Source organism: Lithobates pipiens, unplaced genomic scaffold (genome assembly GCF_037356315.1).
Source record: "Lithobates pipiens isolate NorthernLeopardFrog02 unplaced genomic scaffold, aLitPip1_a1.2 Scaffold_10, whole genome shotgun sequence".
In the NCBI taxonomy this organism is placed as follows: Eukaryota; Metazoa; Chordata; class Amphibia; order Anura; family Ranidae; genus Lithobates; species Lithobates pipiens.
This window is the reverse complement of record NW_027507686.1, coordinates 207,347,464-207,373,611: the sequence shown is the minus strand read 5'-3', so window position 1 is coordinate 207,373,611 and position 26,148 is coordinate 207,347,464. Positions and strand designations below refer to the sequence as shown.

The 26,148-nt window shown below is 44.1% G+C and overlaps 1 protein-coding gene across 4 annotated transcripts in view; it reads left to right on the top strand.

Annotated features, from left to right (window-relative positions):
• Nucleotides 1-26,148, top strand: part of IMMP1L (inner mitochondrial membrane peptidase subunit 1) — a 74,928-nt gene that overhangs the window by 32,530 nt on the left and 16,250 nt on the right. For all 4 annotated transcript variants that reach the window (XM_077460875.1, XM_077460876.1, XM_077460874.1 and 1 more), the window contains 3 exons: nt 8,037-8,187; nt 9,474-9,562; nt 12,351-12,477. In XM_077460875.1, the coding sequence (XP_077317001.1) occupies nt 8,083-8,187; nt 9,474-9,562; nt 12,351-12,477 (321 nt within the window). In that variant the 5' untranslated portion in view covers nt 8,037-8,082. The remainder of the gene's footprint in view (nt 1-8,036; nt 8,188-9,473; nt 9,563-12,350; nt 12,478-26,148) is intronic.

Genomic DNA, 26,148 nt, shown 5'->3' with positions numbered 1-26,148 from the left:
ATGGTGAATGCCCCCCCCCCCCCCCCCCATAATTAGTGGTGGAGAACATGGAAAAGTGAAGCACTATTGAGTGTGTAGAACATGTATCACTGTTTTGCACGTGGTGAAATTGTTGAGAAATGCATTATAACAGGACTTTTCCTTTAAATTTGTTGCATCCATTTGTTGCACAGAATGGCTTTTGATGGTTTTTATGATTTTATTAAAGAGGAAGTAATCCCTGATGGGTTTACTTCCTCTTTGTCTCCCTGCAAAGGTAAAGCATAATGGGCTACAATGCATTGCATAGTAGCCCATTATGTGTCACTTACCTGACACAGGAGCCAGCGATGTCACCGCTGTCCCCTGTAGTCCGGAGCGTCCATCTTCTTCTGGGTATTGCTGCTCCGGCCACTCGCAGCGCCTGAGCATCGATGACGTCACTCCCGCACATGCTCATGGGAGCCGCCACTAACGGCATATCGCCGTTGGCAGCCGCATGCTGCTAACGGTGATAGTGCGCCTGTGTGCCGCTGTCTACGGCGCATGTGCCGTAGACGGCAATCACTGTCTTTTAGTAAATATCTCCTAAACCGTGTAGGTTTTAGGAGATATTTCTTGGACCTACAGGTAAGCCTTAATCTAGGCTTACCTGTAGGTCAAAGTGGTTTGTAAGGGTTTACAACCACTTTAAGTGCTTTCATTTACTGGTTATCATAGGTTCAAGCTATCACCTCAACACATGGTTCATCATTCTTTTTGGGGACACACCAAAATATTGGCAGCAGCTTGCTAAATAGCACTATTTAGGAATCGCAGTCAGGGGGCACCATTTTGCATACATTATATGTTGACTGGTGCCTGAACAAGGACCATCATGTTAGGATCACCATGTATTATTTTAATAAAATGTTCCAATTGAATTGAAAACTTATTTTGGAATGCTCTTAAAATGTTGAAGGTATTGTCAGATTTTAGCCTGGGTTCACACTATTGGGTTTCCCCACATCCAATTCGCATGTCGAGACACTGGCTGGATCTCAATAGAGCTGGTTCACACCTCCCGGAGCGAATTGCACAGGATTTCTGTGTGTCTTCTGGTCCGTTTCAGGTCAGAATTCAGACAAAAAAATCAGACCTGAAACGGTGAACAGGGACGCACTGGACCCCTGCCGTGAGCCACTCCGCACAGCAGTGTGAACCCAGCCTTAGAGTTTAAAATTAAAGCGGAGTTCCACTAAAAAGTGTGTGTGTGTGTGTGTGTAGCCTTGAGCCTTTACAACCACTTTCGGTTGTGTATGTTAATTGCACCTTAAGTTATGGGGCTTTGTAAATGAGGCTTTTTACAACAGGCTGCTTAGCAGCCTCTGGAGGGTGTGTGATTAATTCTTACATAATATCTCCTATGCACCGGGTAAATTGTGTGTGTGTGTGTGTGTGTGTGTGTGTGTGTGTGTGTGTGTGTGTGTGTGTGTATTCTTATTCCTCATTCGTGTAGCATCACAAGTAATTTTGTCAAACTTTTTAAGTGTGCAGTGTTTAAAATACCTGGTGATTCTGCCAGGAAGGCCCTTTTTTTTTTATCAGATGACACTTAGTACCTACTTTGAGGTGGCTGTTTCAGCACATCTTAGCCCTTGTACACACGGTCGGAGAATCCGTCGGAATGTGTCCTATCGGACCGTGTTGTTGGATAATCCGACTGTGTGTGGTATGCATCGGACTGATTCCGTCGGAATATCCGTCGGACCCAATTTTCCAACATGTTGGAAATATTTCCCAACCAACTGGTTCGATTGGACATACTCCGATCATCTGTAGAGAATTTTGATCGGACCAAGTGCCACGCATGCTCAGATCAAATTCCTACATCAAAGCTATTGGCTACTAGCCGGAACGTAGTCCCAACGTAACGAAATTACGTCATCACATTCTGAATGATCGGATTTTTCGACAACTTAGTCCGACCGTGTGTATGCAACAGTTTCGGACAAGATCCGACGGTCAAAATCCGCCGGATTTGGTTGTCGAAATCTCCGACCGTGTGTACAGGGGCTTACAGGTATTATCCACTTATCACCTATACAACCCCCTCCACTTTCAGAGAAATGCCATACAGCCATCACTGGATACAGGTAAGCATATAGTAAGGCATACCTGTAGGTAAAATGAATATCTCCTAAACCTACACGGTTTAGGGCATATTCACTTTGCATGCAGCTGCTGACTTCAGCAGCACATTCGCTGTGACAGTCTGGCGGATGCTGCCAGACCTTGCCGGAAAGAAGACTCCTACGCGGGACTGACGTCATTGCGGCTCCAGCCACTCGCCGTTCCAGAGCCGCGAACCTGCAAGACACGCTGAGGGGAAAATGTCGGCTCCCCCAGTAGTGACCAGGATCAAATGCGGTGCATACTAGCTCATTATGCCTGTTTTGCCTTTTTTACAGGTTTTATTTTTTGTGCGGTTATACAACCGCTTTAAGAAGTGGAAGGTATTTGGTATAGTATAACGTAGACCCTCCCTGGATCAGCACATCACTCCAAACTGGATGAAAGAGCCAGGAGGAAACTTGTCAGAGACTACTAAGACCTACAACTCTGAAGCAGTTGCAGGAATGTATGACAGAGTGGTCATTGTGTGCATGTGACAACAATACCAAATGCTCCACAAATGTGGCTTTTATGGGAGGGTTGCAAGCAAAAAGCTACATACATCACGACTGAGCTTTGCCAAAACACACCTTGAAGATTCCGAGGCCACAAGGAAAAAGGTGTTCTGGTCAGGTGAGACTAAAATGGAATTCTTTGGCCTCAACACCAAACTATATGTCTGGAAATCCAGTACAGCTCACCATCCAAATAACACCTATCCTACAGTAAAGCATGGAGGTGGCAATATTTTGTTATGGGGGTGTTTCTCTGTAGCAGGAACTGAATCGCTTTTCAGGTTAGCAGGGAAAATGGATGGGGCAAAATACCATCAAATTCTTGAGGAAAATCTTCTGCCCTCTGCTAGAAACTTGTCAATGGGAAGGTGGTTTATCTTCCAACATGACAATGACCCAAAGCACACAGCAAAAATGACCACACGGTTTAAGGCAAGTGTAGGTAGGCTTAAAGACGTGGAGATCTACCTGAACAACATGGGAGAAGCTAAAGGGGTTGTACCCGCAAGGTAAGCCCCCAGGAGAGTGCTTCTCCTAGGGGGTTATACGATACAGGGAGGACCCCAAAAGTTGAGAATCAGGGCCACTCTGTGCAAAACTAACTGCACAGTGGAGGTAAGTATGCTATGTATGTTTAAAAAAAAAAAAGTAATTTTACAATCGCTTTAAATATCACCACGCACAATTTTAACTGAATTGAGCATTTCTGCAAAGAGTGGGCAAATATGGCAAAGTCTAGATGTGCAAAGTTAGTAGAGACATTTCATAACAGACTAAAGGCTGGAATTAATGCAAAAGGTGCTTCAACAAAATACTGACACAAAGGGGGTGATCCATTTTCTGACTCTGTGGTTCGGTTCTAAATGTTTTATTTATTTTTTTGTTCTCTTTCACTTGCATGTCACAGGTTGCAGTAAATACAGCTGGATAAAACAAAAACTTAATTTTAGACTCCAAAATAAAAATTTGACTTTTTTTTTTTTTTTTCTATCCATATCCATTGTAAATTGATCAGCCTGTTGTGAAGATCATGCAGTAACAAGTCAGAAATGATCTTACTGCATGGATCATGCTACTTTTGTTGACATCTGGTTGCCCTGGGTTACTGCATGTTATTTCTCTCTATGGTTTTATAAAGACCTTTTATGAACTGCAGCCTTGCTTCCCATTTCCCACAGCATTGTTGAACACCCGCAGATGTCAAAGCCTTGCATCGATTTCTTAATTTTATTATGTTCCCTGTTGTAATCCGAGATTACCCTCCGAACAATGGTGATTTTTTTTTTTTTTTTTTCCATTTCCCGACTTGATGACTTCATTTTTTTTTTTTCCCCATCTCTTTATTTGACCAACTGCATGGGAGTAAAAGGCCTGGACCAGCTACAACGGAATTCTCTAAGGAGCTGTCAATGAGAGATGTAATGGGGGATTTATAAAGCCAGGGGCTAATTTATGTGGATCTATTTTATTTTGCCTAGAAAGGGCAGGCTCCTTTGCGTCTACATGGCATATTGTAAGCCCGCAGAAAACCAGGAGGCTGCATATGGGAGTCCCTTGATATCATTCACTTGCTGTGTAATCTTATTATGCAAAGTTCTAATCTTCATCTAGAGTGAATGCCTCCGGGTCACAATATAGTCATATCAAGGTTTTAGAGGTCATGTTTTGTGATCCTCGGCTTAGTCTTTTAAGTAGGTCTGGGATTTAAAGGGTATTCCCCTGACAGCATTGGAGATAGACAAGCAAGAAAGAGCCTGCTGCCTCCTTCGTCCTTCCAAAAAAAAAAAAAAAGAGGAGACCTACATGAGGTCCCTGGCAGGATTAAAGTTGATTTGTAGCCGTAGGATTTCTTAACAGATGTATTATTGGACAGGGAATAGGGGGCCCACCAGCACAGCGGAATTGGAAGGCGATTGGCATTCTCGGCAAGCCGGCTAGCAGCTAAAACAGCAGCTGCATGCGGATTTGACTTCATTTAGGTGAAGCTCCTTCCAGTCACTCGGAAGGGATGGGATGAAAAGGAACGTCGCTGATAATTTTGATGTCTGCAAGATTTACTACGGGTGTAATGGGATTATCTGTAACACCTTCAACGCAGGGGGGAGGGAAAAAAAAATCACTCACCTAGCGCTTTAACTGGCAGTAACGGCGAAATGATCCCTTCCCGTCTTCCGGATTCCATTCACGAACCTCGGAGCAGCGGATGCCCCCCACGTACTGTGATTAATTTTTATAAATGTAATAAAGAAAATCACGTGACACAGGGCACAAAATATTCATAAGAGAATATGGTCCATGTCTGGGCCCGCGGCATGGAATGCTAGAACTTGTTTAACTTCCTGCTGCATACGGCTAGATGCAGGTTGTAAATTTGTCTTTTTAAGTTCTACACCGCTGCTTGTCATTTTCTGTTCCTGTATATAGAATACATTCTTTTTATCGTCTACTGGATTTTTATAGATATCTAAACTTATTTAATGTGGAGCTCAGACAAAGGACACAAACTAATGTAGCTCCATATTCATTTTAATATCTTCAGTTCTTTTATTTTATTATTCTATCGGTTTTATTCAAGTATTTTCCAAGACCCAAAATGAAAGTGAATAGGGAACCATTCCCTTCACAAGGAGTAGTAATTGATTGTATTGCCATGGAAAGAACAGCGTGTGTGTGTGGCTATATAAATATTCTGCAACATGCCTTAACTTTACTTTAAAGTGGTTGTAACCCTTTAAAAAGAGAGAAAAAATACATACTCCTATCTCTTTAGGCATGAGATAAAGCACAGTGCTTTTGTCATTTCAGTTGTACAATACCTGATTGATCCTGCCTGTTCCCATCTTCCCCTCTTGTAAACTGACCATGCTTATCATGGCTGCTGATCTTTAATAGCGTGGTCAGTTTACATGCCTCTGTCATCCAGCTCTCTCCTCAGTGTCTTTATCTCACTCCTCCCCCTGTAATTTTTGTGGTCTGTGTGAAGCCCCACCCCTCCCCTCCTGAAATTAAACCAGAAGAGAAATATGAGCCCCTCCCACCGGGGGCCATTTGCTCGGGAGAGAGACCTGAGATAACCATGTCGCTGCACTGCTGGTAAATATTTAGAGATTATATTGCTGGGGAAAAAAAAAACACTGCCATTACTATTGTCCCATAAGAGAACCTACCATGGGAGTTTATTGTGAAGACTTTATAACCACTTTAAGTTTGGAGGAAGCAAAGGGCATTTGTAATAAATAATAAATAAATAAATATAAATATATAATATATATATATATATATATATATATATATATATATATATATATATATATATATATATATATATATATATATAAAATTATACTGTGTACATACCTGATTTTTACTTAAAGTGGAGTTCCATCCAAATGTGGAACTTCCGCTTATCTGATTCATACCCTTCCCCAGTGCCACATTTGGCACCTTTTGGGGGAGAGGGGAGCAAGTACTTGAAAACATCAGCTGGGGTGCCGACATCACTGGATTCCAGGACAGGCAAGTGTCCTAATGTCCTAATGTTAAGTCAGCAGCTACATTATGTGTAGTTGCTGACTTTTCTACACTATGTGTAGCTGCCGACTTTTCTACACTATGTGTAGCTGCCGACTTTTCTACACTATGTGTAGCTGCTGACTTTTTAATTTTTAAAGGGGCAGATGAAACTCCGCTTTAATGGCTACTGCAATCCCCTATACAGAAAATCTTGCATCCAGAGCTGGTCTATGTACGAGAGGACGTCGGGAACTGTCCACCCCACAAGACCACTGAAATGGGGGGGGGGGGCAGACTTATAGGGTCATTGAAGCCTCCTATCCTTTACAGCTGCAGAAGTTGTCACCTCTGTTTAACCTGCAGCTGCCATGATGCTACATATGTGATCTGTGATGACACCAGCAATTTGATAGCTGGGCAGTTTGGTGGAGGAATATTTCACTTTTATTGTGTGACCCGGGTCCCCAAACACTTTTTTTTATGACAATACCTTGCATATAAGGCTTTAAAATTGGCACTTTTCATGTCTCCCATAGACTTTTAAAAGGTGTTCTGCGGCTTTTGAATTTGCCGCAAACACCCCAAATTGTTTGCTGTTCGACTCGAACATCAGGCTCATCCTTAGTCCTGAGGACAAGAGTGGATAACCACTGCTTTAGGTGTAAACTAGCATTTAACCCTTGTAGGGCCAGCCCCCCTACAGGGGAAGAGTTTTTTACTTTCCTACAGCTTTAATTCAAGACTTCCACTTTAAATGAACCTTTGCATAAAACTAAGGGCCCTTTCATACTGCCGTATAGCAAAATTTAAAGCATGTGTGTTTTTACCATGGATTCGTTGTTTTTGGAGCATTTTTGGGTTGCCTGCACCTGTGGAAAAATGGACATGTGACGTAAACTCCACAATTTACTGTGATTTCCATTAATTTCAGTTGGAAGCTGTGTTTTTGGTGCGGTTTTCATGCATTCATTTGCATGCAAGATGCAGCACTGTTCAAAACGCACCACAGGGCAGTGGTATGAAAAGTCCCATAAAATTTAAAGTGATACATTTTTCCTGCATTTTTACCTTGCAGGAAAAAGATCCATGTGAAAGGGGCCTATGTGGATGTGTTCATTTTATCGCTTTTGAATGTATGTAACATTTTGCCACAGCTAACATGAAATGTTCACAGATGAAGGTGATATATATTTGACAAAAATATCAATAAATGTAATGGTGTGCTATGGAAAGTAAATACAACCTTAGTATTAGAAGCTGATATTGCCCACTGTAGCAGAAAATAACTTGTATGACACCAGACATGTTTCATATCTGCTGTTCTGTATTTGCTGTCTACGACTCTAAGGTGATATAAATGACAAACTCCTTGGACATTTTGTGAGTGCATTTCTACAATCCAATTTTTTTTGCATACGATCGCTTGTTAGCAACAAGTGCAACCCTGAGGGATTTTTGGTTGTGTTGGCGTTTTTCAACTTTGGGCCACGCATTACCGGCACAGAGTGGTGTGTGGTGGTGTTTTTTTTTTTTTTTTTCTCGGTTTACTGTTATCACCGAAAGTGAAAGAGTGACACATTTTGGGCTGGAATACCGGAATAGAGGCGCAAATCTTCCAATGGGAACCCAGATTCTGGTGACGACCAGAGATTTGCTCTCTTCCTGTTTTGGCTTTGGGGCAGGAAACTAAGGGCAATCTACCTAGTGAGACACGGATGGTAAAAAAAAAAAAACCTTACTGGTTCTAACTTTCCTTCACTCTATCCAAAATGAGGGAACGTTTTTTGCATTTCTTTGTACTTTTAAAATAAAATGTGCTAACGGAAAGGGACCTTGTGTAGATTTTAACTTTTTTTTTTTTTTTTCTTGTTTTAGAAACAGGTGGGCAGTTCAGGACCGCTCTGGTAGAAGTACTGGGACTATGTTTAGAAGAGTTGTTGGAAAGACGCTGGGCTTACTGGGGTATGCCATCCAGTATGGCTGTATAGCGCACTGTACATTTGAGTACATTGGAGAAGTAGTCATTGTAAGTATTTCATATTTTGATTTTGCATAAGTGTGGGTTTCATATGCTGTGTACCTCTCTGGCATGGGCGAGCAGTTTCTAATTTTTTTTATTTTGGCGCAGGCAAAAAATAAATAAAAAATTACTTTATTTTTTGCTCTATACGACGCACCTAGGTTTGAGGAAAACCAAAAATATTCTGAACAAAGTGGTGTAATAAAATTATTTACCAGTGCCCATGAACTGCAGCCTGACCCATCCCATAAATGCAGCCTGACAGAAGACACAGCAACTCGAGCAGCTGCACTTCATTTGGTGACAAACCCAACCAGGAGATAGCCTGGCGGAGGCTTGGGATGTCTGTCCTCCACACTCTCATGCCGGTATGCTAACATGGCAGTGGGGGGCGGTGCCTTGTCAATATTCGCTCCATAAAACAAATATTTTGGGGGAAAAAAGTGTGTCTTATGAAGTGAAAAATATGGTAGATTTTATCTTCAAGGATTCACATATTTATAAAACCTAAAGTTCAGAAATGTAGATTGTCTCCGTGTATGTGTTTATATATATATATATATATATATATATATATATATATATATATATATATATATATATAATTTTTATTTTATGTTTCTGTATATTTTGGAGCCTGTAAAGCATTGCACCAGCCTTCAGCAGATCGCTGGTGCCATACAGGTCTCCTGCAGACCTTTCAGTGTATCTTTGTGCCAGTACATCCCCATGTGGGCGAGCAGATACAATGACAGGAAGAATCGATTGCGGAGCACTGTGGTAGTTCCTTAAGAACTACAAGCAGACATCCGCAAAGACTGTCGGGACTTGTAGTTCGTTCACACAGAGTTGTGTGTATGAATGAAGTGGACGGAGTACTGCATGGCTACACTAATGTCAAAGTGACAGCTAGTATGGGGAACTTCTCCCCATGCTGCTGTCACAGGGAGAGGGGGGGATCGGGCAGTGGCTGCAGCATTGGCAACAATTTGAATGTGCCACCCTAAAAACGGGTGGAACATGTTACATGTTACCAAAGGTGAACTGTTGACCTTCCAAAAGTTACTTGGCTGGGTGTCGAGCAGGTTCCTGGATTTGGCACAACATTGACCTGAAAATGGGGTGATGCAGAGGTTCACTTAGACACTTGCTGCATACTTGTTCCAGGTCGGTGGTTTAAAAATGTGGTGATACCAGGCAACTAGTATTCCCAGAATGACAGGTGTGATGAAACCTCTATTATAATATGGATGCTCCTTGTTCTTATTTTTCTATGAATGTTCTTCCTCTAGTGTTCAGGACCCTCTATGGAACCAACCATACAGAATTATGATATTCTGATATGTGAAAACTTAAGCCGACACCTATATGCAATTCATAGGTAAGTGGTTTTTATTTGTATTGCATGGAACGGGCTATGAACTGGACTTGGCTTTTTAGGCCTCACACACACGGACATGTTAAACAAGCTGTAAAGCTAGTACCGATTCTAGGAAAAAAGCAGACTTTAAAAACATGATTTTTTTTTTTTTTAAATGTTATCCACGTTTTGCATTGACGTCAATGCGCATTTAGCGGCGTTTCTCTGCCTCTATTCAAAATAAATGGTTCCCTATGGGAGCCCATTGATTTGAATACAAGTTGCACCAGAAGTCGGATCAAGATGATCTGACTTGCAAAGCAATGTTAAACATTTTTGCGTGAGGTTTCCCCCCAAGACGATACCAGATTCTTAGGTCTGGTATGGATCTTAAGGGGAACCCCCACACCAAAATCCAAGCATCTTATCCGAGCACGCAGCCCAGCAGTTTAGGGAAAGTGTCCAAAAATAAACACACTACACAGGTTTTTAAAGTTTATTTATTAAGGCAGCTCTGTCTCCTCTCGCTCTTTTGGGCGGGTCTCCTCTCTCGCTCTTTTGCCGGGTCTCCTCTCGCTCTGCTCTTCCGATGTTGACTCAACGCGATCTCCCAGTGTAATGCTGGGTTCGCTGTGTGCAATGACTTATATTATTATATTAAGTTATTGCACACGGTGGACCCAGCATTACATCGGGAGATCATGTTGAATCAACATTGGAAGAACAGAGGGAAAAGACCCACTCAATTTTTGCAAGTGAATGGGTAAGGGTACATTGTGCCCCGTACTCATTCACATACAGTGGGGGGCTGGGATCTGGGGACCCCCTTATTAAAGGGTGCCATCACAACGAAAGCAGATGGGGGGGAGCATGGCAGCTAATGGGAAGAAAAGTCTGCGTTAAGTCACTTTTCTTCCATAAATCACTTTTCTTCCATAAAAAGAAAAAAAAAAAGGCAGAGAACTACAGCCAGGGGGAGTAGAGGGGGACTAGCCAAGCGTGGAAACTGCAGAGTACGGCCAGATTTTGAAAGGCAGATACCTGGTGGCCTGTTGCTGCTTAGTCCTGGAGCACTGTCACTGCATGTGTTTGCTGGTGGAGTGGGTGGAAGGTGGACCACACAGCATTGTACGCAGTTGTAGAGTCACGGTGAACGCAGGACTTTCTGACAGTAACGCTCACAGCAGAGGAGGTGGTAACAGAACTTCTTCAGCTCTACAATGGGAATTCCTGGAAATCGGGCTTCATGGATGGGGAGGAACCAACAGGCAGTAATAACAACCAGAAAGATATGAACTACTAAATTCTTCATAGTTTTATAGTAGGCAAGTTTGATAAGACACAAGTCCAACCTGTGTGTTTGATTTTATGTTGGTATTACATTGTATATCCCTATATGTAGAGGTTGTGCTTATCTAATAATTCATTCTTACCTTTTACAAAGAACTACTTAAGGCTCCATGCACACTGAAGATCATAAACGGCCGGTTTTTGGCGTTTTTTTTTTTTTTTTAACAGCCCATAAACTTCCCTCTGTTATCCTATGTGTCCATGCACATATGGAAGTTTTTGGATGTTTATCAGCAGTGGAGTTTATGGGCTGTATTCTGAATGCCATAAAATTGCACTCAGGAGTTTTTTTTCCTGAAAACAAAACGCCAAATGCGGGGGAAAAAAAAATAATAATTAACGTGGAAAAACGATCTTGCAAAAACCATTGAAGTTGAAAGACTCACTACAAAGCTACTGCCGTTTTTATAAAGTTATTTTAACAGCCTGTGTGCATGGAGCCTAAACATGAATCCATAGATCGCTGCTGTTTTTGTTGCTAATGAGACAACTTAAAAGTTGTTGTAAAACTCGGACATGAAATATATAAACAAAGCATATCACTCTATAGTGTGCACCAAGTGTCATTTCTGTCTCCTGCTTTTGTTCCTCTGGCCATTTGCATGAGTCACTTCCGACAAGTTTTCCTGACACCAAGAGAAAGGTGACAGGAGAAGAACCTCTAGCTGATTGCCTCAGCTCTGTTCCTGTGTGCTGTGTTAAGGGGGCAGCCTCTTATAGTAAGGTATAGTAATGCCGAAGGTCTATTTTGCTTGACAAGTCTGTCTAGAAGAATTGCTAAACATAATTTTTAATTAGATGAATTTTATGTGAACTTTTTAAATGATCTTCTGAGGGCGGGGGGACTGTACAAGGAGATGCTCATAAAATGTATCGCCGTGTATGTTGCAGCAAGCATAAGGCTGTACATGTCTTGTATCACAATTTTTCCTTTTATTTGTGTCCCCCCCCCCCCAGTGCATAGCAATGAATAATTGTCTTTTTGCATAATGTAAATCTTGTACCATAACTCCTTTTTGTATAAGATTTTGTGGTGTTCTTAAATTCAGCACCGTATGAGTCCTCTACACCATTTCTGCCCCACATCTCCGAACCAGTTCCACCCCCCCTCCCTCTTCCATAATCTTCGTCTGTCACAGGCAGCTGGCACTCCGTCCCCTGCTACAAGTCTGGGGGAGTTCAGTCCCCACTGAGCTGACATAGCTACCGCTGGCTCTATCTCCCTTTGCTTACTGCTTCAGTGGAGCATTGCAAGGCTTGCTCCAGCTTTGGCATTTAATCACAATGCCAGGTGCAGATTTTGTATTAAAACAATTTCCATCCCATATAGATCATAAGCTTGCATTAGATTTTATGAGGTTTGCCTTTTTTTTTTCTTTTTTTTTTTTTCTTTTTGGAGTAAATCCATATTGCATTTTTGCTTGTGCAGCATTCTCATGTATTTTTTTTTTTTTTGTAGGGGCGATATTATAGTAGCTAAAAGTCCCAACAAGCCGCGCATTAACATCTGCAAGAGGGTAATTGGATTGGAAGGTGATAAAGTCTGTACCAGCGGCCCATCAGACCTCATCAAGAGGCACACGTATGTAAGTATTGTGCACTCTTTTGGATCTGTCAGACGACTTGTTCGGTTTTAACTTATTTTTGAAGGGAAACTAAAATTTGTATTTCTCTTTCCTTGATTGACGGACACAACACTTTAATCTTGACCTCGAGGTTATATCCCCACAATTAGGAGAGGACTAGGCAGAACACACAAAAAAAAAAACACAGCACCGCCCAGGGGAGGTCCTACTGGCTATAACCCCTCACTCTGCTTCCAGCAGCTCAGTTTTTTTCTGCCTAGTCTAGAAGGACCTGGCTCCCTGTGGGGACCAATGGTCCTTGGAATTTTTTGGAATTTGTCGTATTTTTGCTGTTTTTGGTTCCTGTGATCTACAATCAACAGCCGGGCTCGGTGACGGGCTGGATAATATAGATCCTTGTAGTCTCCCCAGTCTGGCCATTCAGAGGTTTTGTACTCAGGTCGGTCGTGCTTTAATGCTGGGTGGCTGTTTTAGACTTGAGAAGCGTGAATAGGACACAGGACACCTTGTGGCAGGCAGAGAGGAGAGCAGACGGTGGCAGCACAGTGCAGCACCCTGGGTCAGGGTGGTGAGTCCTGAGGGGGGCCCCTCAGTCTGTTGCAGCTAGGAGGGTGAACATTTGTTTGCTTGCCTCTGGTCCCGAAGGGTGAAAGGCGAGTGTGGGTTCGGCATGGCGTCAGAGGCTGGCGCCTCTTCTGTTTTTAGCAACCGGTTCCCCTGCACCTGCGGTGCCTATGGACGCTCTGTCGGCAATCCTGGATTAATTTGTTGCCAGGATGGAAGTGGCATGTAGGCGCAAGGGGGGGTAACCACAATTCTGGTAGAAGGGTCCCCCTCTTTCAAGGACCCTACTGACATAAGGGCCGAGGCGATTTCCCGGTCCATATTTGCAGTGGTGGGGTCAGCATTGCGCCAGTGTTAGCCAGGGCCCTGTTGGCCAAGTTGTTGCACTGTTAGTTGAGGGAAGGAACAGGTTCCCCTGTCTGCGTGAAACTGGCAGACCAGTTGGTGCATGGCCTTAAGAGTATGTCTTTGATGCCACCCTGAATACAGCCCCTTTGCTTTCTAGAGCCTTGGTATCAGCAGTAGTGCTGCATCACCTGATTTGGCTTAATACTGGTCTGCAAACCAGGCATCTAAGAAGGCGCTGGCGGATTTGCCTTTCCAAGGTGAGAGGCTATTTGGAGCCTCGCTGGATGGCATTATTAAGAATGTTACTAGGGGAAATAGTACTTTGCTCCCACAGTCCAGAAAGGGTAAGGAGCCACTTCATAGGCAGGGGCCCTCCTTTTCCACTCAGAAGCTGATTTTTTGTCCGCCCGGGTCAGCAGGTAAGCGTCCCCAGTCCGACAAGGTGCCCACTGAGGGACAAAAGTGTCCCTGGTTTCGTAAGCCGAACAAGCCTGCGAGCAAATCAGCTGGGTTGGGGGGTCACCTTCGGGAGTCTGCAGTCCAGTGGGCCTCCCTCCTTTCTGGCCAGTGGGTATGCAAACTGGTTTCGTCAGGCTACAAGAGTGTTGTTTTTTTTTTTTTGCCTGTCAAAAGGATTTTTTTCCCTCCAACCTTGTCCGGGAGGCCCTGTTTGGGGCAGTACAGGACCTGCTGCTGCGTGGGGTGATAGTACCTGTCCCGACGTTGGAAAGGTTTCAGGGATTCTACTCCAATCTGTTTATAGTTCCGAAAAAAGTAAGGGGTCCATCTGGTCCTAGATCTCAAGGCCCTCAATTGCTTTGTGAAGGTGTGAAGGTTCAGGATGGAATCTGTTCGTTCCCTGGTCGCTGCACTTCATCAAGGGGATTTTTTGGCATCTTTGGACATCAAGGACGCATACTTGCATGTCCCCATATGCATCAGACACCAGAGGTTTCTGGAATTTGCGGTTGGGGACGGGCACTACCAATTTGTAGCTCTTTCCTTTTGGCCTAGTGATGGCACCAAGGGTCTTCAAGGTGCTGGCCCCAATTCTGGCGTTGCTGAGACAACGAGGGATCGCAATCGTGGGTTACCTGGACGACCTCCTCCTGAGAGCAGCTTCTGCCTCAGAATTAAGGGAGGTTGTGGCGCTCACCATACAGATTCTCCGGGAGTTTGATTGGGTGTTGAACCTCCAGAAGTCGTTGTTGGTGCCAACTCAACACCTGGAGTACCTGGGCTTGATTCTGGACTCCTCAGAAGCGAGAGTCTTTCTCCGTTCAGACAAGCTGCAGACTCTTCAATCTGCAGTGCAGTTATGGATGTCCTGCAGGTGGTTGTCACTGCGTTTTTGCATGCGAATTCTGGGTCTCATGGTAGCCACTTTCAAGGCGGAACCATATGCTCAATTCCACACTCGAGTCTTGCAGAAAAAGATCCTGTCAAAATGGGACAAATTTCTGACATCCCTGAATTATAAAATTCGGGTGAGCCAACCAGTCAGGGATTTGCTTCTCTGGTGGCTGAGGTCTCCGGCCCTTCGGTCTGGGAAGTTGTTCCTTCCTCTTCATTGAACGATGATCACGACAGACGCCAGCCTGTCCAGCTGGGGAGGAGTTTGGGGCATCCAGTCGGCCCAGGGTTGCTGAACGCAGGAAGAATCCCACCTGCCGATCAATGTGCTGGAGCTTCGGGCGATCAGGCAGTGCCTCGCTACATGGTTGCAGAGGCTGCAGGGGCATCCGGTCAGGATCCAGTCGGACAATGCCACAACGGTGGTGTATGTCAACATCAAGGAGGTACAAGGAGCTCAGCTGCAACGCTGGAAGTCTCTCACATCCTACAGTGGGCAGAGTGCCGCATGCCAGCTCTGTCAGCCATATACGTTCCGGGCACAGAAAACTGGCAGGCGGACTATCTGTCATCAGTTGCTGGACCAGGGGGAATGGTCACTGCATCCGGAAGTGTTTCAGCTTATTTGCCTGAGGTGGGGCATGCCGGATGTTGATCTCTTAGCCTTTCGGCTCAATCAGAAGGTACAGAGGTTTGTGGCCAGGTTAAAAGATCCCTGGGCGGACGCTTCAGACGCATTGGTGGCTCCATGGGGGCATTATCGACGGATTTATGCCTTTCCCCCACTCGGACTCCTCCCTCGTCTACGCAGAGTGGAGGCCGAGGGGATTCCGGTGATTCTGATTGGCCTTGACGTCCTTGGTACGCCGACATAGTACGAATGGTGGTGGATGTTCCGTGGCAGCTGCGGATGCGGGAGAACCTGCTGTCACAAGGTCAGATACTTCACCCTGCTTTACCGTCTCTGGTTTTAACGACATGGCTGTTGAAAGCCAGGTGCTGAGGGACAGAGGACTGTCGGCTCCAGTGATTTCCACTATGCTGAGGGAGTGGAAGTCTTCTTCCCGGAAGATTCATCATCGCACGTGGAAGGCCTATATCTCCATGTGTGTGGAGATGGGGTGGCGTCCGCGTACATATTCAGTTTCCCGAATCCGTTGAGCACCATTAAGGGGCGGGTATCAGCTTTGGCTGTCTTTTTCAGTGACCGTTGGCAACTCACTCATTGGTGCACAATTTTGGTTTCAGGTGGTTCGGCATGTGGCTCCTCCTGCACGACCGCCACTGCCTGTGTGGGATTTGAATCTGGTGCTCTCTGTGCTTCAGAAACCGCTGTTTCTAAACATTAGGGGACACTCCTTGTTGACACCCTCTCAGAAAGTAGTCTTTCTAGTAGCTATTACATCTGCAAGGCGGGTTTCTGAGTTGGCGACCTTGTCATGCAGGTCTCCTTACTTGGTACTTCACAAGGATAAGGCGGTGCTGCGTCCGGAGCCTTCTTTTCTTCTGAAGGTTGTTTCGGCTTTTCATCTAAATGAGGACATTGTGTTCCCGTCTTTGTCCTCGGCCGTCGCATCCCAACGAGGTTGCTTTACATTCGTTGGATGTGGTCCAGGCTCTGCAAATGTATCTGTCTGCAACAGCTCCTTTCCGGAGGTCAGACTCTGTATTGGTGGCTGGTCCAAAGAAGGGCCTGGCGGTCTTGTCGGCCACCATTTCTCTGTGGATCAGACAGATCATGGTTCAGGCTTATGCCATGAGGGGGCGGGCGCCTCCCTTACCTGTCACTGCACATTCTACAAGGGCAATTGGTGCCTCTTGGGCTTTCTGACATTAAGCGTCCGTTTCCCAGGTGTGTAAGGCGGCGACCTGGTCGTCCGTTCACACTTTCACCAAATTTTACAAAGTTGATGTGGGTGCATCTTTGGATGCTTGCTTCGGCCGCAAGGTTTTGCAGGCGGCCATTTGAGGTTGCGACTCCTCTGAGGAGGAGTTTTTTGTTATGGGTGGAGTTTATTTTCTTGCTGTTCCAACCCCTCGTTTACATCCCTAAGGTCAAGATTAAAGTGCTGTGTCCGTCAATGAACGAAAGAGAAAATAGGATTTTTGTACTCGCCATAAAATCCTTTTCTCTGATGTTCATTGACGGACACAGCACCCACCCCTCTTGTTTGTACTGCTTTTTGACTAACTGAGCTGCTGGAAATAGAGTGAGGGGTTATAGCCCCTGGGCGGTGCTGTGGTGTTTTTTGTGTTCTGCCTAGTCCTCTCCTAAAGGTGGCGATATAACCCTAAGGTCAAGATTAAAGTGCTGTGTCCGTCAATGAACATCGGAGAAAAGGATTTTATGGCGAATACAAAAATCCTATTTTTAAAAGGTCAAAAGCTCTGCCTCCACAAGATGCCCTTTTATTGGCTGGAAAAGATTGTTTCCCTCTCTGGTATAGTTGCTGAGACATGCTTTACCTTGACCTCATAACTAAGCCCTGCCACCCCACTGTCCAGTTAGACTTGGATAACCCCCCCCCCCCAGTACTTTTTATGGAGAAGGAACTGGGAACTTAAATAAGTGGACCTTACCACTGGTGTAAGATTCACTTTAAAGTGGTTCTAAAGCCTAAACATTTGTACTTTGATGCACTCCTTGCATTAAGATGATAAATGTTTGGGGGAATCTAGGATGGAAAATGACCTGGGGGTCCTAGTAGATGACCGGCTCAGCAATGACATGCAATGCCAAGCTGCTGCAAGCAAAGCAAACAGAATATTGGCATGCATTAAAAAGGGATGAACGATAATTCTCCCACTCTACAAGACTCTGATCCGGCCGCACCTAGAGTATATTGTCTAGTTCTGGGCACCAGTCCTCAGGAAGGATGTACCGGAACTGGAGGATATTGGAGAGAATAGGTTCAGTGCTCGTAACCTTTCCTCATAACTAGAAAAGACGCTTGAGAGGGGATACGATTTCAATGTACAAATACCATACTAGTGACCCCATAATAGGGATAAAACCTTTCCTGTGAAAGGGAATGTAATAAGACAGGTGAACCCACAGGCGGCCATTCACTAAAATTGGAAGAAAAGTGGTTTAACCTTAAACTGCGTAGAGGGTACTGTAAGAGTGGTAAAGATGTGAAATTCTCTTCCACAGGCGGTGGTCTTGTTTGTTTGTTCGTTTTTGTTTTTTTTAAAGAAACCATTAGATAAGCACCTGAACAAACACAACATACAAAGATATACAAGGCAATACTGACATAAAATCACACACATAGGTTGGACTTCATGAGCTTGTCTTTATAACCTTGCCTACTATGTAACTACCAGTATTTTCCCTCACCCTTTTACTTACCTGAGCCCTCATTTGATGCAGCACTGTGCCCATCTGCAGCTCTTCTCTTCCCTCACTGGTCTCTCTGGCTTTGAGGCAGCGGGAGCCATTACTGTCAATTGAAGCCAGTGATGAGGGGGTGGGGCAGAGTCCCGCAGACAGTGAGACTCAGAAGCAAGACCACACGAGTGCCCCCAAAGAAAGCAGGTTCCTATGGGGGACACCTGGTGGAGGGGAGTAGCCAGAAACATTGGCAGGGAACCCAAGGAGAGGAGGTTTGGGGCCAGTCTGTGCATCTCCATTGAGTAGATGAGTATAAACTGGTTTTGTAAAGCTGCAATTTTTTTTATTTATTTTTTTAAACAGTCACGTTAAATGCCAGCATTTCTATATTCTGAAATGAACAAAGTCAGCAAAATTTTAAAATTCACCTCTCCACTCTATTTTGACTGGTCATTCTTTTGTTTGCCTTCATTTTGGAGAAATGCTGAGGAGCAAATAGGAAGCATTCTGTTGTGTATTGACCCACAGTCAACTTATTTGTCAATTAAAGAGAAGAAGTGCTTATTAATACCCCTTAATACAGCTCTGGGCTTGAGATAAGAAACTTTTTGTCAACTCTCTGCTGATAAAAAGCGAAGATACGTCTGCATTTCTCAGCAACGCTTTCCAGGCCATTCACAGCAGCCTGCTGTTAATGCGTTTTTCCGGTGTGGGTGGCAAAGCTGTTTACTTTTACTGCTGAGGTTTCTTGCAAGCTATGTGCTGCCTGCCTTTCATTAAAATCTACAGGTTGGTTAGGTGAGATGTTTACTATCCAGCGTTTGTGTCCAAAATGTGCACGGCTCAAAACCTGAGCATTTTCTGAAGAGCTGCAATCATCCCTGAGAACGTGCTTGCAGCTTCTGCGGGTTGCTATGCTTCTGTTGGCTACATGCACACGTCAACATTTGCTCCTTTGATTCTTCTGCTTAGCATGTCACTAAATGGGGCAACAAAAAATTCTGTCTGATGGCTTTGCAGTAACGAGACCACATAGATCATATAAACTCACGGGCCGCTTTGAGGTACACCTTGATATTACTGGGTTGGACACCCTTTTTCCTTCAGAACTACCTTAATTCTTTGTGGCATGAATTCAACGATTTTGGTCCATACTGACACGATTTGTTGGCTGCACATTCATGATGCGAATCTCCTGTTCCACCACATTCCAAAGGTGCTCTATTGCAGGGCTCAAACTTTCAAGTCTTGAGATACTAGCCAGGCCTCAAGGGTTACTTTCCACCAGTTGCCCCACCCAACCCCTACTCTGCCCCTAATTCTGCCCCTAAGCACGCCCTCATAAATTATCTTGTGAAACACTAACATTTTTTATGCAGAATTAAATTATAAATATTAACAACTTTATCCGTGCCCAACAATGCAGCCTCACCTGTGTCCACCGATGCAGCCTTTGCAGGGGAAGAGAGAAGGGGAATGGCCGGCCGGATGATCAGAGGTACATCACAGCTTTTATTTCAATTGCTGTATGGTCTCGCTCGCTGTCACATACAGCCCCTCCTGGCCAGGGAACTTTGCTATAAGTCACAGGTCTCGGGACTGGATGGGTAAACTGTCTAACAAAATCCCCGGACCAGGAGGAGGGGCTGTATGTGACAGTGAGTGCGTGGAATGCATGACAATTGAAATGAAAGCTGTTATGTTCCTCTGCGCTCTGATCATTGCTCGCCCCCACTCCCAGGCAGCCCACCTTCGCCAGCCCTGTAATTCCACTCGCAAAACGCGAGTGGCATTTTTGAGGGCTGCTCTATTGATTTGAGATCTGCTGACTGTTGAGGCCATTCGAGTATTGTGACCTTGTCTTGTTCTTCTGCTACCATAGATGTAGCCATCATAAGATGGGTACACTAGTCATAAAGGGATGACATGGTCAGCAACAATACTCTGGTAGGGCGTGGTGTTTAGACAATGCTCAGTTGGTATGAAGGGGCCCAAAGTATGCCAATATCCCCCACACCATTACAGCCACCACCAGCCTGAACTGTTGATACAAGGCAGGATGGATCCATGCTTTCATGTTTATGTCTAATTATCTAAATGTTGCAGCTGAACTCGAGACTCCTCAGATAAGGGAACATTTTTCCAGTCTTCTATTGTCCAGTTCTTGACAGGAGTTGCACCCGCTTTGGTCTTCTGCTGCAGTAGCCCATCTGCTTCACGATTCAATGTTTTGCTTTCAGAGATGGTATTCTGCATTCCTCGGTTGTAGCAAGTGGTTATTTTAGTTGACTTTCTATCATCTTGAACCAGTCTGCCCATTCTCCTCTGAGCTCAACAAGGCACCGTGTCCACATAACTGCCGCTCACTGGATATTTTATTTTTCATACCATTCTCTGTAAACTCTAGAGATGGTTGTACGTGACAATCCTGGTAGAACAGCAGTTTTTGAAATACTCGGACTGGCCCCTCTGATGCCAACAACCATGCCCATTCAATGTCACCTAAATCCCCTTTCTTCCCCATTCTGATGCCAAGTTTGAGCTTCAGCAAGCCTTCTTCACCACAAGTTGCTGGCAAGTGATTGGCTGATCAGCAATTTGTGTTACCAAGCAAAACTAATACAGTGGCCGGTGATTGTGTTTAGATGGCAGTTCAGTAGAAAATGCATCATCACACGCAGTGCAGGGCTGTTAACTGTATTGCAGGTGGAGGAGGTAGGAGTGCAACCACGGCTGGGAGCTCCTTGGAAAGGTTTGCTGGAGCGGACACACAGATGGGGAAGCCTACAGGTGTGAGGAGTAAAGCAAGTACTTCATTCCTGCACCCCTAAACTTAGTGAAAGGTTAACCTATGTGGCGGGCTGAGAGAATAGATTTGGTCTTAGGCCGCCCATACAAGAACCTTTTTTTTTTTTTTTTCGTTCAGCCAGCGGGTTGAATGGAAAAAACGGACTCCATTTCCCAGCCACGCATTTGAGGTTGATTGGGGAATCGGGAAGCTTGCCCCCAATTAGAATATACTGCTCAGCACTGACAGCTACAGCGGATTGAACAGCAAAAATTTCTTTGCTTCGAATTCTGTACAACCGCCCTACCCATATATGGATCGAAATTCGGCCAGTCCCTGCTGAACCGGCTGGATTTTGATACATGTATGGCAAGCTTAATTGTTGGAGTTGGACTTTAACCTGTGTACCTGAATAGCATTTGGTGACCTTGTGTATTCCCCTGTACAGCAGCACTGGAAGGAGGAGGATAGCGTTATAAGCCAGTTGCTTATATATTACGCATGATCTAGAGGAGCAAGGAAAGAAAATGACCAGGCTGTATTGTTTGCAGTTCTCAAAAGTTTGTATACCCTGGCAGAAATCGTGAAATTTTGGTATTAATATTGAAAATATGACTGATCATGCCAAAAAACAATATTTTATTTAAGGATTTGTGTCATATGAAGCCATTTATTATCATAGTTGTTTGGCTCCTGTTTAAATTGTAACAAAAAAAAACACCCAAATGGCCCTTATCAAGTTTCCATCCCTGAAGTGTTTGGCCTTGGTACAGACACAAGGTGACACCCGAGTTAAAATGGCAATTGTTAATTTTCCACATCTGTGGCTTTTTAAATTGCAATTAGTTTCTGTGTATAAATCACTCAATGAGTTTGTTAGCTCTCACCTGGATGCACTGAGCAGGCTAGGCACTGAACCATGGGGTGCAGAAAAGAACTGTCAAAAGACCTGCGTAACAAGGTAATGGAACTTTATAAAGATGGAAAAGGATATAAAAAGATAGTCAAAGCCTTGAATATACCAGTCAGTACTGTTCAATCACTTAAGTGGAAAATTCTTGGATACTAAGATGAGGTCAAGTAGATGGAGACATTGCAGCCAGAACTGTCAGAATGTGTTTTTTACTATGGAGACTAAGCACCACCATTATAGCACCACATACATTAATTAAAGAGTATAGTTAGAAGTTTATGGGATTTTTAAGGTGCATTCTAGTAAGTGAATCCAAGGAGATACCATAAAAAATATATACATTTTATTTTATTCATGATTAAAGGGTATCCTATCATAAAAACAATACAGTACAATATACTCATGATACAGTCCTTATGGGTACAGAGAGATTAGCGGGTTCCCATAATGTTTCGCCCTAAAACTGGGCTTCCTCAGGGGATGCTGTCCACTTGAAATCAGAGCCTTCTGACGAGAAATATATATGTTGTCACAGAGCATTTCAGTCATTTCAAATTTTTTGGAACCTCAACAATAATAGTACAGCTGTGCATGTTCACCTCAAAGTCCCTACTCACCCCAGATAATAATGAAAAATTAGACGACTGCAATCGATGGAGGTTCGAGGATTCATACAGATGCCAAATAGCCAAACAAAGGACTGCAGGTAACCACAGGAGGCAATTGAGGATCAGCTACAATGAGAATACCTTCTCTGCAAACCAGACTTTGTAAGTTTATGCTTTCCCAGAGACTATTTATGCTGGTGTATTATGGATATATATACATACTGCTTTCTCGTGACAATATTTTCATTGTAGTTGGTCCTTAATTGCCTCCTGTGGTCACCTTCAGTCCTTTGGCATCTGTATGAATCCCTGAACCACCATTGATTGTAGTCTTATAACGTTTCAATATTTTCCGGGGTAAGTAGGGACTTTGAGGTGAACACGCACATATGTACTATTGTTGGTGTTATAAAAAATGTTTGCCTGTAAAACGCTCTATGACAATGTATATTTCGCTTGTCAGAAGGCTCTGATTTCAAGTGGACAGCATCCAATGAGGAAGCCCAGTTTTGGGGCAAAACATGATGGGAACCACGCTAATTTTGCTGTACCCATAAGGACTGTATCATCAGTCGTATTGTATTGCTTTTAATGTACTCTTGTTCTTTTGTTTTTATCGTTACTAAAATAACTTTTTGATATATTTAATGGAATCTCCTTGGATTCACTTACTAGAATGTGCGTTAAAAATCCCATAAACTTCTAACTATGCCAGAAGAATTGTTCGGGATACAAAGAAAACCCCACGGCAACCTCTAGGAGAAATACAGGCAGCTCTGGAAAAAGATTCTATGGCTGTTTCAAGGAACACAATACCTGAACAAAAATTTGCTGCATGGTCTAGTTCAGTGGTCATCAACCCTGTCCTCAGGGCCCACTAACAGGCCAGATTTGCAAGATAACTAAAATGCATCACAGGTGATATAATTTGCTGCTTAGTGATTGAAGTATTCTAGTCTGCATCTACCAAAGGCAATACATAAAAACTGGCCTGGTGGTGGGCCCTGAGGACAGGGTTGATGACCACTGGTATAGTTGCCAGAAAGAAGCCTTTGCGGTGCCTCCACAGCTTCTGGTGTACTGTAATCTGCTGTGACAAGACCATAAGGCTGGGTTCACACCGCTGCGGGTGAGATCCGGATGTGATTCGCACCGCACTGCAGTGCAAATCACATCCGATCTGTCTGTGCGATGCGAGTTCAGCCATACAGATAGTATGGCTGAATTCGCATCGCACCCGCCGCAAACTCGCACAGGACCCTTTTTTTGTTCCGCAGCAGAATCGGATCGCATGGGTGTTCACACCATGCGATCCGATTCCTGTCCGAGTTTGCAGATCGCACTGCGATATGCGGACTGGTCTGGGGGTGTCATTAAGATTTCATTGACACTCCCAGCAGTCCGCATAGGGCAGTGTGAACTGCCTGCGGGAGGCATGCGATGCGGGAAAACGCTGCGGATTTGCGGCGTTCCCGCATCGTTATGGTGTGAACCTAGCCTAATAGAGCTTTATGGTCACAAACCTAAGCGCTATGTTTGGAAAAGGCCTATAGCATCAAGAATACCAGCCCCACTGTGAAGCATGGTGGTGCCTCACTGATGTTTTGGTGGGGGGGGGGGGGGGGGGTTGAAGGCACAGGGAATCTTGTGAAAATTGGCAAGATGAATGCCGCATGTTATCAGAAAATACTGGCAGACCATTTGCATTCTCCTGCATGAAAGATGAGCATGGGACGCTCTTGATCTTTCCAGCACAACGACCAAGGCCAAGTTGACCCTCCAGTGGTTACAGGTTACAGAAAAAGGTAAAGATTCTGGAGTGGCCATCAGTCTCCTGACATTTTTAATATCATCCAACCACCCTAGGGAGATCTCAAACATGCGGTTCCTGCAAGAAGACTAAAGTTGTTGCATGACCTGGAGGCAGTTTGCCAAGACTAATGGGCAGCGACACCAACTGCAAAAATCCGGGGCCTCATAGAAATCTATTACAAAAGACTGCACACTGTCATTGATGCTAAAGGGGGCAATACAAAAAAAAAAACCTGCAAGACAAAGACATAATGAGCTAGTATGCATTGCATACTAGCCCATTATGAAATGCTTACCTTAAATCGAAGCTGGTCCAACCAGTCATGGCACATCAGCTGAAACAACGGCACAAATGAGCTGTTTCTTCAGTGCGCATGTGCTGATGATGTTGCCACATGCTGAAAAAGTGGATATCTCCTAAACTGTGTAGGCGTAGATCCACGGTACCTACAGGTACGCCTAATTATAGGCTTTCCTGTAGTGAAAAGTGGTTTAAGGGTTTACAACAACTTTAAGAACTGAGGTGAAGCAGACTTTAAAACGAGGGTCATTTAATTTTTTTGTGTTGCCATGTTTAATTGTTGGGCCATTCTGTTATGACCTATAGTTCAGTTGAAAATGAGTCCCATAAATGCTCACTTTTTTTTATTTATTTTTTAATGGCACCTATATTACCAATTCTCCAAGAGTAAGCAAACTTTTGAGCACAACTGTAAATGCATTAGGAAAAAGTGTTGTCCCTGTTCTGGTTGTGCTGTGTGGCAGAGCTGTGTAGATATCAGGGCTGGATGACAAACACTTTGACAGGTAAAACCACTGCTATATACTCTGTGTATTCTACAGTTTGCATAAAGTTTAGCTTTAAGTTTTGTTGAAACCGTAAATGCATTTACATTGCTGTAAAGCTGGTGAGTCGGGTGAGAGTGGTTGCAAGCCGAATCTCTAGTGGCAGCAGTTTGTGCATGTTAGTTGACAGAGGTGGTATGGAATATGCATACTATATTTTATATCCCTTTTAATGTTTACACATCTTCATTTTCATGTTAAGTTTACCAAACCAAAGCACACATATTTGTAGTATAACCTCAGAGCCCAACCCAGCAGCTTTATAGTTAATAAGGGTTATAGACCGATTTAGAAGCGTGCAAAGCTCATTGTTTGAAACAGAAAAAGTGGAACAAATTGAGGCTTTCATACAGGGAAATGTGTTTGAGGTCATTCCTGAAGAGACTATATTCCATTCCTAGGCAGAGATTATTTCTACCTGAACTCGGATCTTGAGCTAAGCATACAACTTATCGCATACAATAGAGCTGCTACAAACATCTATAAAATGTTTCCATTTCACACAGGGTTCAGGTCCGTTTGTCAGCTCTTTAGGCGGTACTGAACAGATGCACCACGCAGGTCGATGGAGCGATGGATGTCAGCAGTGACATGTCCGCTGACATCCGATCCGCTAAATTCAGACGGATGGAAACCCTATTTTCCCTATTTTCGGTCTATTGGATGAAACGGACAGGAGGATCCATTTTTCATCCGATCCCCCATAGAGGAGAGCGGAGCTCTGACAGGTCCATCCATGCACAGTGTGCAGATACGGACCTGTTATCCGCCGACTCAGTGGGGATCAACGGAGCAATCCCTGCTGAGCAAAGCGAAGTCCGGACACGTCCCTGTGAAAAGGGCCTAAAAAATCCAAATCAAATGAATCACTTCTGGCACTTCACTCCTACATGTAAAAATCATTGGGCTGTTACTGATTAAAATTTTCGTGTTCGATTTAATTTCGATTACTTAGAACACACATACAGATCCAACTACTTTTAGGTGATTTAGCCCGATTGTTATGGCAACGGCCGAAGCCGGACATATCGGGGCATGGCTAGGACGTCACGTCATAAACACAGCCTCACTGTGCCCTTAATCACAGCCTCACTGTGCCCTTAAT